At 40.9% G+C, this 16,881-nt stretch overlaps 1 protein-coding gene across 1 annotated transcript; it reads right to left on the bottom strand.

Moving 5' to 3' along the window:
- Positions 1 to 220: 220 nt before the first annotated feature.
- LOC311491642 (putative nuclease HARBI1) lies at positions 221 to 2,579 on the bottom strand. Its single transcript, XM_084549621.1, has one exon. It carries the CDS (start codon positions 1,958 to 1,960, stop codon positions 932 to 934), a length of 1,029 nt encoding a protein of 342 aa, XP_084405747.1. The 5' UTR covers positions 1,961 to 2,579; the 3' UTR covers positions 221 to 931.
- Between the last annotated feature and the right edge of the window lie 14,302 nt (positions 2,580 to 16,881).

The raw sequence follows: 16,881 nt of genomic DNA, 5'->3' as shown, positions 1-16,881 counted from the left end.
GAGACATGTCAATTATGATCTGTATATCACAGATGTCATATAGTTTTGTGACATTGTCTATATTGAATGATATCTGCATTCATAGACTCTGTGGAAGAACATCAAATTAGATTTGAAAAAAAGGAATGCAGAGGCCAGAAGAGAGAGATTTACTACTGGTGGTGGACCCCCACCTAGTAAAGACAAGACTGATGAATTAGCGGACTTGTTGACTGGGATAATAGAGGACCAGCAACCTCTGGATGGTATACCAGATGATGACCATTTGGACAGTGGACATGAAGAACTGAGCACAAATGGTAAATATATGATAGAAAGCAAATTAGTTACCTCATTCTGTACATACAGATTATTCCACTGTCTGTGTTTATTTTATTTCATTTCATGTGAGTTTTTGTATCTAACAGTGATCTTTTCACAGAGGAAACCATTCTAACCCTGGTGGAAGAGCCAGTGCACAGTGACTGTTCACCCTCCACATCTGGTACGGCATCCCAGAGAAAAGATACTGTCACCACCTTCCAGCAGAGACCAAAAAGGATGTCCATGCATGAAAAGTTAGCCTTAGAATTTCATGAGCTGAAAATGAAATATCTGAAAGAAGAGCATGACATGAAAATGAGAATTTTACAGGTCGAATTAGATATGAAATTAGAAGAGAGAGCTGTTCAAAGAAAGATGCATGAGACAGCTATATAGTGTAATGAAATATCTTGTGAAAATAAATTGTGAGTGATTGTGAAATTGTGAGAGTGTGAATAACGTAAACACCACTACCTACATTTTAGAACAGCCTTGGTTAAGTTTCCCATTTAATTTTTCTGCACACTATTTATATATGTTGTACACAACAAACAAAACAAGCAAGGCAAAAGGCAAGGCAAAAACAAGCCGTAATCAATGCATTCCATGGTTAAATGTATTTTTTTTTCTAACTGAAGTGCTGCAATGTGAAAGCAGTTCTGAGCGCAAGTCCTCCTTGGTTATTTTCTGCCACGGGCATGGGCACATTTGGATCAATCTGGTCTTCCATTGGAGGGTCAGGACAATTATGCTGCTTCAGGTAGTTGTGCAGCACAGCTGTAGCAATGATCACCTTGCAGCATCTTCTTGGCTCAAAGCGAAGTGTATTGCGTAAAGCCTGGAATCGATTCTTCCACACTCCAAACATACGCTCGACCATCCCTCTAGTGCGAATATGAGCTCTGTTGTATCTTTGCTGCTCAGTTGTTGTGGGATGTGGCCAAGGTGTGAATAAATAGGAACTCTGAGCATATCCACTGTCACCAAGTAGTAGTCCACTATGTTGCCCTCTCTCAAACTGAGCACACAATGAAGAGTTGTGAAAAATCCTTGAATCATGTGTTGCTCCTTTCCAACGGGCAACAATGTTTGAAAACTCTAAATTGGGAGTGCATACAGCCTGGACATTGATGGAAAACCAGTTCTTACGGTTCCTGTACTCCTCAGCATCAGGAGTTGATGGACACTTGATTTCAACATGACATCCATCTATACAGCCAATCACTCCCGGGAAGTTCCCATATTCATAGAAACGTATTTTATAGTTGGCTTGCTCAGCAGCATCAGGGAACATAATGTACAGATTTCTCAGTTCACAAATGGCACTGCAGACATTGTGAACTATTCTACAGACTGTTGCTTCACTGACACCACACAAATCACCAGTCTCACGATGAAAGGTTCCAGATGCCAAGAATCTCAAAGTGATCAGAACTTGGAAAGAACTTGGTACAGGCCTTCCTCTTTGAGACATGGAGGAAAGTCTAGGCTCAAGCAATGTAATGATCTCCAATGCATCTTCTTTGTACATACGGAAGCGGTCTCGGAAAGTTATTTCATCGTACTGATTCAATGGATTGCTCCTGTCCACAGGTATTTGTCTGGCTGGCCTCTGTAGTGAATATTGGTCTTCATTTAGATATTCCAAATACTCCATGCTCCCAAACCATCTGTGCTCCCTTTCACAAACACTACCAAGCTGAAGTTAAACCTGCCTCTTTGCAGGATTAATATAAACTACAATTTAGTCCTAGAGTAGCTCTAATCTACCCTCTTGCAATTGGCTTTGTTTAATCCAGAACAGACAAAATCTATGACTAATTTAAGATAGGTCTCTGCAAGTGACTTAAAGTTAAGCAAGCTCAAACAGCATTTTAGTCTGGGATTAGGCTTAAGCCTTGTCTGTGAAACCGGGCCATGGTGTCACAGGTGGCAGTAATTTGACAGAAGCAGACAGAGTTTTGCTCAGAACTGCAGATGGGATTTGGAAATTGGATTTAAAAGTTGATCACACTCCTCGTGATCCAATTTGGGTTAGAAGCAACATGTAAGATTAACTGTTAAATACATTAATGTGATGTTATTGCACTTATTCTACAGTAGAGATGAATCTTGAATGTAGAAGCAGAGGGAAGATAGTTCTTTTTTTTAGGAAACTGAATAAGGCACAGATTCCTAACTTGGATGTGTGCACACCCTCATTCAAGTTCGCCAAAAAGTAGTAAGAGCAATACCGGACAGAATAAGATTAAAGTAATGTAGTTAAATGCTAAGCTTACATGTCGCTCTTGACACAGCCTTTATCTCTAATGGACATCTTTGCCAAGCATCCTGCGGGACTCCTGCAGAAGTACTTGACCAAATACAAGTGGGTTGTCTTCAGGACCAACTCTGCAAATCTGGGACTTGGAAGTAATGCAAACACAAAACACAAAAAGGAACTGTACGGCTGATAAGAATCCAGTTTACGTTAAGTGCCCTCCATGGACATTTTGAAACTTCTGGTTTCTGATTCTTGACTTTGATTGTTCAGAATACTGCCTTGAAGGAAAAAACACTCCAGTTCACTATATTTCAGTTACAAATTAGCTGAAATAATTAATTAGCTTCATAGTTTGGTCAAATCAGACAAGGAAACAAATATAAAGCTATCAAAGTCATATTGTCTACTATAAAGTACATTCTATTAACACCTTAAATAAAATGTTTTTGTGTGTGTGTGTGTGTTTTGTGATATTATTTACATCCAACAGTCTTATTACTAAAATCACACATTTATATTAAAATGTGGTGGGTCCCAGGAGGCTATCATGGAAAAGCAGATGAAAAGATGTCAGTGCCTGTTTGTCAGCTTCATTTGGCATATCAGGTTTAGTTCAAGCCTCACACAAGGGTCAATAGAGACAGACATAGACTATAGTTACATGTGTGAACAAGGGTGTGCTCTTTGCAGTATCAGAGCTATGTATTCATTCTGTGTTTACTTTAAAGAAAACCCTGTTATCCTAAGAAATGTAGTAGAACAGTAGGAGAAATTGGTGGGTACAACAGACATGAAGATATATAGACATGAAGATATTTGACAAAACTGCCAAGTAATTTCCTGGTATATTATAAAACTGACAATTGTCCTTGCCTTTGTACAGCATTCAGTAATACACAGGATAAGATGTTATAATCCCTTGTGCCAAAATCCCAGGCAAAACACATTTAGAGGCCCTGTTCAGCTAAGAGACCCTACCAAACCTATGGTCATATAGTATGACAATTAACCTATAATCTACATAAACTAAGTAAAAGCTGCTGGCTTGTAAGCCCATTGAGCAGCATAGTTCAGACATTGTAAAACATACACTAACTAAACGCTGCTGGCTTGTATGGCCCGCTCAGCAGCTAACCATAGCTACCACGTAACATGAAGACAACAGCAGTATGCAGCATATCATTGGGGTTTTCAAGTGGGCACCTCCCTTCACCGATGTTTCGTTAAGTTAGGCCCACGACACCTCGAGAAGGCTTAACAGTGACTTCCAGCGTCCTGGAGTCACCCCCCTCCACACCGCCACTGCACAACCCTGTTTTCCTCACCATTCGATGTCTATCAACAACTAGGCTAATATAGTAACTAATAACCACGAGCCAAACAAATGTACCATGATTCGCCCCGTTGATGCAGGCCGAACCACGTAACAAACAAACAACTCTACCGTGATTCGCCCCGTTGCTGCAGGCCAAACCACGTAACAAACAAATCTACCATGATTCGCCCCGTTGATGCAGGCCAAAACACGTAACAAACAAACAAATCACGTAACAAACAAATCGATCGTGGCCTACATGCGGCCATCCTTACCTTAGCTAGTTCCCCAGCTAGCATTCTTCCTGCGTACCCATAACCAATCGCTGGCTCTCTCTGCTGCCCGGGACATATTGCTAACCGCAGTCCTCTGGCTTCTTCCTCGTATGCCCAGCTCACTCAGAAGAGCAATCACCGACTTTGCCACAAATCCACGGCAGCCCACTTCTACCGGACGGACATAAGCCTTCCATCCATTCTGCTCTGCATCTGCTGCTAACTCTGCATACTTAGCTCTTTTTCGCTCATTAGCCTCCTCAACTCTATCTTCCCACGGGACAGTCAGCTCTATAAAATAGACTACTTTCTCTGGCTCAGACCACAACAGCAGATCTGGCTGTAGTCGAGTGCTAACTATCTCAGCTGGAATAACCAGTTGTCCATTTAAATCCGCTCTCATCTGCCAGGCTCCTCCTACTCTTAGCTGTCCCGCATTATGCCTGATGCCTGCTGGTCTAGCCTTTTCTCCCTCCCGTACAAATTTAATACATCTATTCTCTCTGTTAACGGCCATGGAATTTACATTCACCCGTTTTTCCTCAATTGCAGCTGCTAAACATTTCAGTACCTGATTGTGACACCAGGTATAACGTCCTTGGGAAAGACTAACCTTACAACCTGTCAGAATATGGCTAAGCGTGCACACACAAGTGCACAGTGGACAGGCAGCATCCTCACCTACCCACTGGTTTAGGTTCTGGGGAGTTGGCAGCACATCATAAGTAGCCTCTAACATAAATCTAATCCTGCTAGCCTCCATGCTCCAAAGCTCTCTCCACTTCAACTTCCTTTTCTCCACACTCTCCCAGTTCACCCACTGACCCTGCTTAGCCTGCGACACTGCCTTCGAGCATCTAACTGCTTCCTCTTGCTTCTGTACTTCTTCCACTACCATCTTTCTCCTTTATACTGCTGATGCCTTGCTCCACAGAGATTTCCCTGCACACAGCCCTAGGCCTCCACGCCCTTGCTGTACATTGCCTATGATATCCCTATGTTTAAGAGCTGCCTGTGCTTGCTGCACTGCCTCTTTTGCCTTCCACTTCCTCCCTGTCTTAATAGTAGGCGCTACACTCCTAACCACTGGATCCTTCGACTGAGTAAGAGTCATTTCCAGTCTAACTTTAGTGCACTTAAACTCCTCTGTTAAGCTGGGCCCGTATTCCTAAAGATTCTAAGAATCCTCTAAGAGAGCTCCTATCTTAGCCTAAAAATTCCTAGCTAGGAGTCTTAGCTTAGGAGTGATTCCAGAAAATTCTTAGAGAACTCTGAGCAAGGAATGGACAGAAACTCTTATCTTAGTGAGGAGGTGTGGTTGACCCCGTTGCTAGGTATGAGTCATCATTTCAAGAGGTGTGATTGGTTGATCCTAAAAGCTAGATAAAAATACACTTTTGGTGATAATTGGCCTAGAATGGACGTCAAATTAATAGACTTAATAACAGAATCTAATCTCTATGAAGACTGTATAATTATAAATAATACTTCACATAAAATAAATAAATAGTAAGCTATACTTTAAAAATGATCCTATAAAATGTGTGATTAAACTCAGGCCCACTTGCACAGTATCCACATGCTGATAGTTCTATTTATTTGCTTTCATTCATTTACCACACTGGTAACATTTTTCACTTCACCTATTTGGTATTAACAAGAGTGAAATGGCTCAGCTTTCATCAATTTCTGTGATTGCTAACCGGCCTAGAAGAAGCAGTGTTGGTTGGCATTCAAATCTTCCACAAAATGAAGAAATGAAGTAGGAAACCCAACTGGACAGAGGAACAGTGTTTGCTTCTGGATCAACTGGTCAATGAGAGTAAAAGTGTTTAAGACGTAGATTTGGCCCCAAGTCATCCTGTCATCCTGTGTCATCCTGCTGGGGATGGCTGCTGCCATCAAGGAGTGTCATTGCTGTGGGGTGGAGGTGCCTGGTCTGGTCTAGGTGGGTGCTACATGTCTAAGTAGCATCCACATGAATGCTAGGTCCAAACGTTTCCTAGGAGAACATAGGATTGTCACAAGATGGTCGATGTTATTGAGGAGGAAGTCAGTTATTAACACTTGTCAAGGATAAAGGGAAATTCATCCCTTGTATAGTGGTATAGTGCTCAATTCGGAGTGCGAAAGGAGTACACCTCATTGGAACTGTTTTTTGCAGATATGCTTTTGTGTGCTTGATCAAATACCATTGGTTCTGTGTGGATGTAACCTTTTTTGCTGTAGCCTATTAAATCTAGGAGTATTTCTATTGTTAAAGGAAAGGTAGTAGATAAGAAGCTTGTTATAAATGATGAGGTAGTTCCCACAGTGCTGGAGAAGCCAGTGAAGTACTTGGGAAGATGGTATGATGCAAGTCTTAGTGATAAGGCGCAGTTTGAAGGGTTGAAGCAGGAAATGATTCAAGGCATTTCAAGCATAGACCGGTCAGGGCTACCAGGGAAGTTAAAATTGTGGTGCTGGCAATTTGGTTTACTGCCTCGGCTAATGTGGCCGCTGACGGTGTATGAGGTTGCCCTTTCAAAGGTAGAAAAGTTGGAAAGAATGATTAATTCATTTATCAGAAAGTGGCTTGGTGTCCCACGCTGCTTAAATGACACAGCCTTGTATGGGAAAGGCATTCTGGAGCTCCCAGACACAGGCACACACACAAAAACGCTTTCGGAACAACTCAAAAAACATGAAGAACAGCACAAGGTGTTGACCTGGCCTCCAAATTAACTAGATCCCAAACTGATTCAGCATCTGTGGGATGATCCACAGAGGCCCCTCCCCTCAACGCATAGGTCCTAAAGACCCCCACTAACAACATTCTGTTGCCAGACACCACAGGACACCCTCAGAAGGCCCATGTCCATTCTGTGATGAGTCACAACTCTTTTGGAGGCACAAGGGAGACCTACACAATTTTAGGAAGGTGGTCATAATGTTATGCCTGATTTGTGTAACTTTGGCACTCATCTCGACAAGCTGTCTGCCTTGAAACAACGCATAGCCTGAGGGAAAGACAAACAGCATCTGAACAGCCACCACAGGAGCTGAAGACACTCATGCGGAGTGCAGGAGATCTGCTATGAAAGAAAAATGCATTTCTCTTATAACAAATGTTATCATAGAGTTGTGTCCTCTCTGTGTTCTGTTGTTGTACCTCTCTTTCATTTGGAACAATCCTTCTCAGTTTAGCTTTAAAGCTTCTCTGATTTATGTCACACATGGATGGCTGCAAAAGTCAGTGAGTATGAAATGACTTGATGACTTTCTGGACTGCACGACAAATCTCCATCAGTGTGCATTCACTGGGTCCATAATTGTAGGAAGGGAGCTGGCAAAGAAGCAGTTTTTCTGAGGGAAGCGGTCATATGCAGCTTTGACTTTTCTATTTCACACTCAGGTTTCAGTTCATTACCTCTGGCGCAACAAGTGGTTTATCATCAACCACTGCATCCATTACCCAAGTAACACTCACACACAGACAGGGAAAAAAAAAAATGTATAGTTCAATGTGCATGGAACATAAAGCAGTTTAACCTCTCTAGAGATGGGAAGTGGTTCTGATCTGACATGTGCAAACATATACAGCATGTAAATGTAAACACATGCGCCTTCTTGGAAAAACAGAGAAAAATATTTATATCAGAAAAAGATTTTTTCTGCCCCCATTTGGGAATTGGCAGCCCAATAAATAGCATGGGGTGGCCGCATATTACTCTCTGGCGGTTTAACACCAAAACCCAATCCTCAACACTGACTGATGTGACATCAAAGTGGCTCATTGCCATTCTCAGTTATGCTTAAAGCTGAATATTTTTCAGTCATCTATTCTAATGGAAATGTCCAGCTACTTGGTCAGCATATATATGACTTAGACTGTACATTTGGATGTGATTTGAGGGAGCTTTTCCTCTTGCTCTGAAAATGGTCATTTTTACCTTTTTCACGTCTCTGCAAGTCATAATTTTGAAAAGCTGTTCAATCTCTTTTTAATGAGCATGATTTGACTTCTCTGGTGAGTGTTTTTATGCTCATGCATTATGTGCTGTTTCTGAAGGCTTGCTTTCTACGCCAACATTGAGCCTCCTTGACAGCTTTTATTATAGCCTCAGTGAAAAGCTTTGCAGGTAAATAAGCTTTTGACGGCCATATGCTGTTTTCTATCAGTACTCTGCTACGATGATACAGACAGCTTTTCATTTTGATACTGGACAAGCTGACACATGATTGATGACATGACAAAAGCAATGAGACAGAAAACATTGTTGGTCCTTGGACACATTTAATGAAGATCTGGGCCCGTATTCCTAAAGATTCTGAGAATCCTCTCAGAGAGCTCCTAACTTAGCCTAAAAATTCCTAGCTAGGAGTCTTAGCTTAGGAGTGATTGCAGAAATTTCTCAGAGAACTCTGAGGAAGGAATGAACAGAAACGCTTATCTTAGTGAGGAGGTGTGGTTGATCCCTTTGCTAGGTATGAGTCATCATTTCAGAAGGTGTGATTGGTTGATCCTAAAAGCTAGATAAAAATACACTTTTGGTGATAATGGGCCTAGAATGGACCGTCAAAGCAATAGACTTCATCATAGAATTTAATCTCTATGAAGACTGTGTAATTATAAATAATATTTTACATAAAAAGAAAATCTCTCAAATAAATCGTAAGCTATACTTCCAAATTATCCTACAAAATGTGTGAAAACTCAGGCCCACTTGCACAGTATTCACATGCTGATAGTTCTGTTTATTTGCTTCCATTCATTTACCCCGCTGGTCATTTTTTTCACTTCATCCATTTGGTAGTAACAAGGATAAAATGGCTCAGCTTTCATCAGTTTCTGTGATTGCAACTGGCCGATAAGAAGCAGTGTTGGTTGGCATTCAAATCTTCCACAAACCGAACAGCAATAGAGAAGAAAAGAAGTAGGAAACCCAAGTGGACAGAGGAACAGTGTTTGCTTCTGGCTCAATTGGTCACTGAGTATAAAGGTGTTTTGAGACGTAGATTTAGCTCCAGTGTCACACTACAAGCCAAGAGGCAGGCATGGGAGCCATGAGGCATAGCACAACAGATAAATGCCTCCTTTCCCCCATTTTCTCCTCTGCTTAAGAAACTCCTAAGTCTCTTAAAAGTCCTCCTACCTGCTCTTAACAGGTCTCACCTTAGGAGCTCTCCACAGAGCTAAGATTCTTTCGGAACACCTTTTATCTTTACGATGATCTACTCTTAACTTTGAGGGGAAATTCTTAGGCCTCGTCCACACGTACGAAAACAATCTTTTCCCTCTCCGTTTTCGATCATCGTTTCAAGAAATATCCGCGTCCACACGGATCCGTTTCAGCACGACCGAAAACGCTACTTCATATTCCAGGCCTATAGGTGGCGCTGTTTCAGTTTCAGAAATTCACCAAAAACGATGGCCAAAACGATGAAAAACTTCTGCGTTTCGGCGTTTTTGCGTTTCCGTGTGGATGGGCCCAGAAAACAGATTCTAAGAAATTCTAAGAATATATGTTTTAAAGACATATACATCTGTTTTTATTTCTTGCAGCTCCTGTGAAGGATAGGACTTATAATGGGATCAGCTGTATTTGCTTTAAATTACAGGAAGTAATTTCCTCGGAAGAACAGCTACGACTCCTGGAAGAGGTGCATGGGGAGCACAGAATGTTGTCGAAGTCGAAGTGTCGAAGGATTTATGACCACTAGACTCAAGATAACCACTACAACCTGACTCACAGAAAGGATAAAGAGGATTGGGTCACACATGACTATTACATCTTTATTCATTTTAAGACAAGATATGTGATTTTGTTACTGAGAAACACCAAAATACTTTGAGATTAATTTTATGCTGTTGCCATTACTTATAACAAACTTCCATTAAAAAAGGAAAAGCAGTTTATCAACAATATATATATATATGTTTGACTCAGAGCCAGGAAAGTACAAATACAAGTAAATAAAAAGTATCACATCAATAATAATCATCATATTAACACATTAGTCATGTTATCCTTGAGGGCTCATATTTAATTTAGAATTCTGGAAAACAATTGGCATTTCATCATTTATACACATACCCAGAGTTCATAAATAGTTGAAATAATATTTAAATACCTCTGTATACTCATGTCTTGTGTAAAATTTGGTAGTTGCAAGTCTGTAAGAAAGTGCTGGAACTGCATGCATATTTTTACATCTGATGAAATGTAAAAGTGTTAAAGTATGTCTTCAATGTAAGCTTTTTCTTTATTTGAAGACTGAGTCAGAGTTCGTGTGAGCAAAAAGAAAAATGTTTTATTGACCAGCAAAAAACACAGGAACACAATCATGGAGGAGTGTGGGACGAGATGGTTGTGCCAAATAAACTGAAAAACGTACAATAAAACTGGACGTAATCGATGCTGGACTCAAAACAAAACGCAAACAAAAACCTGACTCTCTCATCTACAAAAACGGATCTTAACCAAAAACAAATACAAAGGTGGTACCAACCCTTTGTGCTTTTAGACAGAGACATGCGATGTGAACGAAAAAATATGTTCAGGGTTCCCCAGGGTTCCCCAACCTTACCTATCCTCACAACCTCACTCCTCAAACCAGCAGCTCAGGCAGGCAGAGAACAGGGCACAGCAGGATCACTGCAGGCACGGCCCTTTTATACGGGAGCCCTGTATGATTGACCAGCTGTGCTCCACAGGTGCAGGTCAATTAGGCTGATGGTACCTGAGAGCAGAGAGAGAAGGGGGAGGGGGAGAAAAGACCAAGAGGGAAACACACATACACAAACAGTTCTGTCCTCTGACCCTGCCTGTCACGTAACAGATGTAAACAGGATAAAACTCAGCTGGATATGACTGGATATGTAAAATATAAATCAAATCTATCCATCTGGGTCCTCCAGAGAAGATCCATCAAAGGTTCCATAACCACATTTAAGGGAATATCCATGATGTTGATGCATAATATCAACACGAGTGAGACCTCGGCTGCATGTTAGACACATGTCTCTCTCTGTGGGACATCTATCCATCATGTTGTCAGACACAAACAACCTGAGGCTGTCAGGCATTTTTTGTGGACGGCAGACAAATGAAGGACTTGGTTGCACTGCAGCCGCTTCGTGGTGCCAATTACCGTGTTACTGTCAATACAGGATCTGTTTTGAGCATTTTCGGAACGCGATGTGTTAAGATTTATGCAATGCAAATGTTTATAATGAATGTACAACAAGCTCATTATGCACATCCATGTGATTATTGTAATTATACACGTTCGATGTCTTCAGGCCTCAGTCTGAGGCAGTACTGTATGATAACTTACTATCATAAATATAGACATCACATAATGACAGTATTTTCTTCCATAATATCTAACCCTACTTTCACACGAGCCACTTGCCCTCCTTCCTGCAATCTCGCCATCACTATAACTTCCCAAACTGCTGTTTATTTCACACATTTCTCTATGCTATTTGACTCCTTGAACTTGATCCTCAACAAAGAGACAGCAAGTTCCGCTTTAGTCCAAAGGCAGCTCATCTCCCAGGAGGGAAACACTCCGAAAGGTTTCCTCATCTTGAGCGGACACGGACGGAAGGGAGTCGATAACGAGGACCAGGAGAAAAAGATGGGCGGCCTGTCCAATATAACTAATCACAGAGACAGATGGAAAATCTTGAAAGGATGGGCTTTGATACAAGCTGGAGAGAGATCTGTCCTCTTCAGTTTTAATATATGTAACCCCCTCTGAACATAAAATAATCAACGGCTGTCAGCCCCTTGACGGCTCAAAAGAGTTTGCATAATCAGTTTCAGGGGAAGACACAAAATATACAGTATAAGCAATCAGGAAAAAAGCATATTACAACAGATTAAAATGGATGTTATTTACCCTGCAGCTAGGCTAGTGGTTATATGCTGAAGTTTAGCTGTATCAATATTTAGATTAGAAAACAAGAGTTATCCATTTTACTGTGCTGTTCCATACGTGAAGAATACAGAAGAAGACATTTTATTATCATTTATAATATATATATTTATATATCACAGGAACTGAGCTGTGTGAAGCCTTTGAGTCCAACTGAAACTACCACAACTGTCTCCCCATTTTTCTCCCTTTTGACAGAGACAAAGTTCAACTTGTTTCATCTTTTGCTGGATAATGGATCTGACTCCTGGTGGAAGGAGCAGTGCCTGCTTTATGTATTCCAAAGCTGCAAAGTAACAAAAATACAGCGTGCATGGGTATCACAGGAGCAAGAGCTGCTCCAATTGTAAAAGAAATTGATTTTGAATGACTTTGTAAGAGAAAGTGAAGGAAATGCATCAAAGCAGCTTACTTGCCGATTCAGATTTTAGCATTTTACAATGACTTCATACTAAACTCTGACTGACTCTAAACTCCAAACTGAACTCATAATTTCTCTATATTGATTTCATAGTTGTGTATGTATACACACAGAATATTATATTTTTATATTTTTGAAACATTTGAAAATGCATCCAGAATACCTGTAGAGAAAAGAAAAAGAATAACAAGACCTAAGAGCCTATTTTTATGTGGGAAGCCGCGAATCATTAAAAGTGGGAAAAGTCTATTCAAAGTGCTAAACACCGGAGCTTCTAAGCTTAAGAAAGGGACTATTTAATTATTATGAAATACATTCCTAACTTTCAAAGAGAAGAAAGCAGCAGTATGGTCTATAGATCAGCAGGTGTTTCTAGTCTGGAGCTGCATGTTCCTGATCTACAGAGCTCGATACTACTCATCTGTGGTCCTGGCTTCTTCAGCCTGCCCAGTGTTCACGGCTTACACTTATTCATTCTTACCTGAATGCATATTTCTCCAACTTGCTTGCCTGTTATATTAACCCTTGCATGGTTTTCATTTCGTATTGAAAGAAAAATGATATGATTCATTATGTTTTTAAACTCTTTCAAACCTTGGCTCATTTTCTGTGGAGAACAGATATCAGAAAACACTTTCAATGACCACACACTGCACACGCTTTCTACACATTTATATTCCTCACAGGATGTTTGGGTCACTGGACCTGGGGCTAATAAAAGTGTGGAAATTGTAAGTCCTTTGTAACTTTAACTTCTGTCTCCTGCCTAGGCCTGTTGTTCGGAAGGGGGCTGCTCTCACAGTCACACACATTGTACCATCTATCTTTATTTGCTCATACTATTGGAGGCGGGACACAATAAATATATTGTAGCTTTGCCAGTTTGGTTTCTTGTTTCTTTTCACTACTGAAGAAATATGGATGTCAGAAAATGGTGAAATTGAATGGTCTTCTTGCCCAAGAAATGAGCCACTCCGCATGGCTGTCAATGTGATAAGGATGCAACCAGGGCCAACACGGATGGCAGTGACTCATGTGCAGGACATCAAGTCTTCTTTTGCGCTTTTCCTCCCAGGTTCCTTCCAGAAAATGATTCTAGATTCCACTAATTTTGAAGGAAGGCATGTTTTTGTAAAAAGGTGGAAGGAGATAGACCAGACCCATGTAAATGCCTACTTTGGGGGTTTTATCCTTGCTGGAGTTTTTAGGTTCAAAGGAGAATCTACAGAATCCTTGTAGGATGCAAAAACTGGCGGAGAACCTTTCCGTGCAACAATGTCTCTGAAAAACTTCAATATAATTTCAAGGTGCCCCATCCACCAGACCTACAGAACCACCATCTGCAGAGCCTGAAATAAGTTTGTAATGCTGTTGCAGTATATGTCTGACACTCGTGCCTTGTGAGAGAGAGAGACGTGTTAAGTAAAGTTCCTGATCTTTTCATTCTAGAAGAACACAATATAATAATAATAATAATGCATTTTATTTAAAGGCGCCTTTCTTGGCACTCAAGGACACCGTACATACATTAATATATACATGCATCAAGTGCAAGAAGTACATTTGCAACAAACGCACAGTTAAACTATGTCCCTCCATGTTGTATAGGCTAATATGGAAATCCATTGTGTTCTATGTGGCTGATGTGATGTGTCGACTGACATGGTTACTGTATGTGTTGTTTGTGTGTTGTGTAAACTGACCTAAATGGATTCAATTTCTAATGAAGTTCAAATAAATAAAAACCTTGCTTCAGTTGCAATTGTTGACTTTACCCAACCATGTCTTCATTATAACTGATTTTCTTTTTTTATTACATTGTATTAAACACATTTTAATTCGTAAATGCGATCTAACAAAGGTAAATAGCAAATATTTACTATATAATATGTTTATATTGCTTGCAATTAGGATGCAGTAAACCTCTGTTGAGCATTTTAACATAAAATTGTTTCATTGTGGTGAATTAAAAGCCCCAAAATATAGCAGGTCCATCAGACCCATGAACAGTGGCTGATTAACAAAAATATGAACACCACACAAGCAAACTCACCTGTAATGGAAGTATTGTTACTGACAGTTTGACGCTCCTGTGCAATTGTTTATCCCTCTAACAGTAACTTCATGAGCACTCTGTGTACACACTAAACATTTCTACATGAGTAGCTGGAATGCTAGCTCTATCCATTCTTTTTTATTTATCATCAGTCTCTCTTTTAACACACATCAGCTTTATCTTTTACTCCTGTTTGGATGGTTTCTACCACGTTGATGCTACATCAGATGAATTTCCGTCTTGTTCTTCCTGCTGCTGCTTTCTTCCCCACCTCTCCTCTCTGTTCTCTCTTTTTCTGTCTCTACCAGCCTCAAGCAGATGTGTCTCCGCATATGAGCTGGGCTCAAGGCTTCTTCCTCTTCAAAGGGAGAAAAAAGTTTTTTCCTGCCACCGCTGCACTTTGTGCCTGCTTTGTAAAGCATCTGGAGACAATTTGTAATGTTACTGTCACTATATGAATAAAGTTGAACCGAAAAATGTAATGGTTTGTTTTTTTTGTTTGTTTTTTTTTAGTACCATGTAACATATAAATGGGTATCAGTATCAGATTGGACATAAAAGATCTCTGAAATATCCATTCACTGTGCCTCTCACTCTCCATCTACTGCATCTGCCACTTTGCCCACTCTGTCCCCATCCCAATCCCCCCCCCGTCAACACTCGACTGAAACATTCTAGAACGGTGAGTATAACTTCACTTTGACTATAAAATCACTTCTGTGAACTTTACGTGGGATATAATAAGAAACCGGCCCCATTTCCATTTAGACACTGATGTGGTTACATGTAGCTTCTCTCTGCCTTGATATCAAACGTTATGGCACAGGCCCTCTGAGGCCTAATTTGGCAAACTGCAGAGTAAGAATTTTTTTTTTTCCTCCACACAGTTAAAAAGAAACGTGAAAATTTGAATATTAAACTGTGCATTTCCTGGTTTGGTAAATCACAAAGATGGAGTCAAATAATCTAATTAGAATAAAGCCCCACGTTATTCTGACTGAAATATAAAAGCTCAAGAAAGTAGAAAGTTTTTAGCTCAGATTCTTTTGTAGTTCTCACTTGCTTGATTATTAGCTTGTTTCATAAGTCAGACCTGTCTGTGTTTATGTGAGCGACTGCATTTGCACCAATGCATCCTTGTTTTCGTACTGCAGGGAAGAGTGCTGCTTGTGCATGTATAAGATGTGTCTGACCTACTTAGCATGTACGACAAAGTGGAGAGACCGATCCAGCACCATTATGAGAGCCGTCACATAGAAATGCCTTTTGAATGATATCATTACAAATGCATTGCTTAGTTGTTTGTCAGCAGAAAAAAAAAACAAAAAAAAACAAGGAGGTGAAACACAATTCCCTCTAATGTATGCAAAAAGTTTGGACAAAGAACACAGCTCCCTTTAGGCATTTTGTACATGTTACAGCTTCCAACTAGGTGACAAGCTCATTCAAGATTAATTTAAAAAAACATTTGAGCACATCTTTTAATAGGGTAATGAAAAAAAAAAAAAACATTTTAAAAAACATAATATTTTTTAAGCATGTTTTTATGAATGAGGTGTACAAATTTAAATTTTCCTCTCTGCTGCAAAAAGGGCACGTACACTGAAGGCGCAGGGAAGCAACCCTTTCGTCCACCCGAGACAACCCCAACATTCAGGCAGAGAGTCTAGGGGCAAGCAAGAAGCCCACCCTGGGCCTCCACCTCTCACCCGGAGCAACTCCAAGGACTTGGGTTCCAGAGCTGATGCTATGCATCGAGGTGAGGCTGACTCTATCTAGTCGATAGCGCTCAACCTCTTCTACAAGCTCCGGCTCCGTCCCCGACAGGGAGGTGACATTCCATGTCCCAAGAGCCAGCTTCCATCAGCGAGGATCAGACCGCCAATGCCGCCTTGGTCTGCTGTCCAGTCCACACTGCACCGGAGCCTTCATGCTCCTCCTGCGGTTGGTAGGCCCACAGGGAGGCGTGCTTTCCCAGCCACCAGGCGCATGTCCACGGGCCCCAGCCCCAGGCCTGGCTCCAGGGTGAGACCCTGTAACCCTCTGGGCCAGGTACACAGACTCCTGTTGTTGGTCTGCATTCTTTGTCTGGCCCTTCACCTAGGACCAATCTGCCTTGGGAGACCCTACCAGGGGCAAAAAGCCCCAGACAGCATAGCCCCTTGGATCCTTAGGACACTCAAACTCCTCCACCGCGGTAAGGTGACGGTTCAAAGAGGAGGGTTTCAGGAAGTCATTTAATGTTATTTTGACCTTCTTTTTTTTTATTTTCCTACTTTACTCAATGCATTTTTCGCAAAAGCTTTTCATTTCATTTTACGT

The sequence above is a fragment of the Chelon labrosus genome (genome assembly GCF_963514085.1).
Source record: "Chelon labrosus genome assembly, chromosome: 8".
NCBI lineage: Eukaryota > Metazoa > Chordata > Actinopteri > Mugiliformes > Mugilidae > Chelon > Chelon labrosus.
This window is presented reverse-complemented; position numbering and strand designations above follow the sequence as displayed.

What these genes read in the sequence shown, in the direction of transcription:
- LOC311491642 (XM_084549621.1), bottom strand. Translation starts at nt 1,960, where the DNA reads ATGGAGTATTTGGAATATCTAAATGAAGACCAATATTCACTACAGAGG.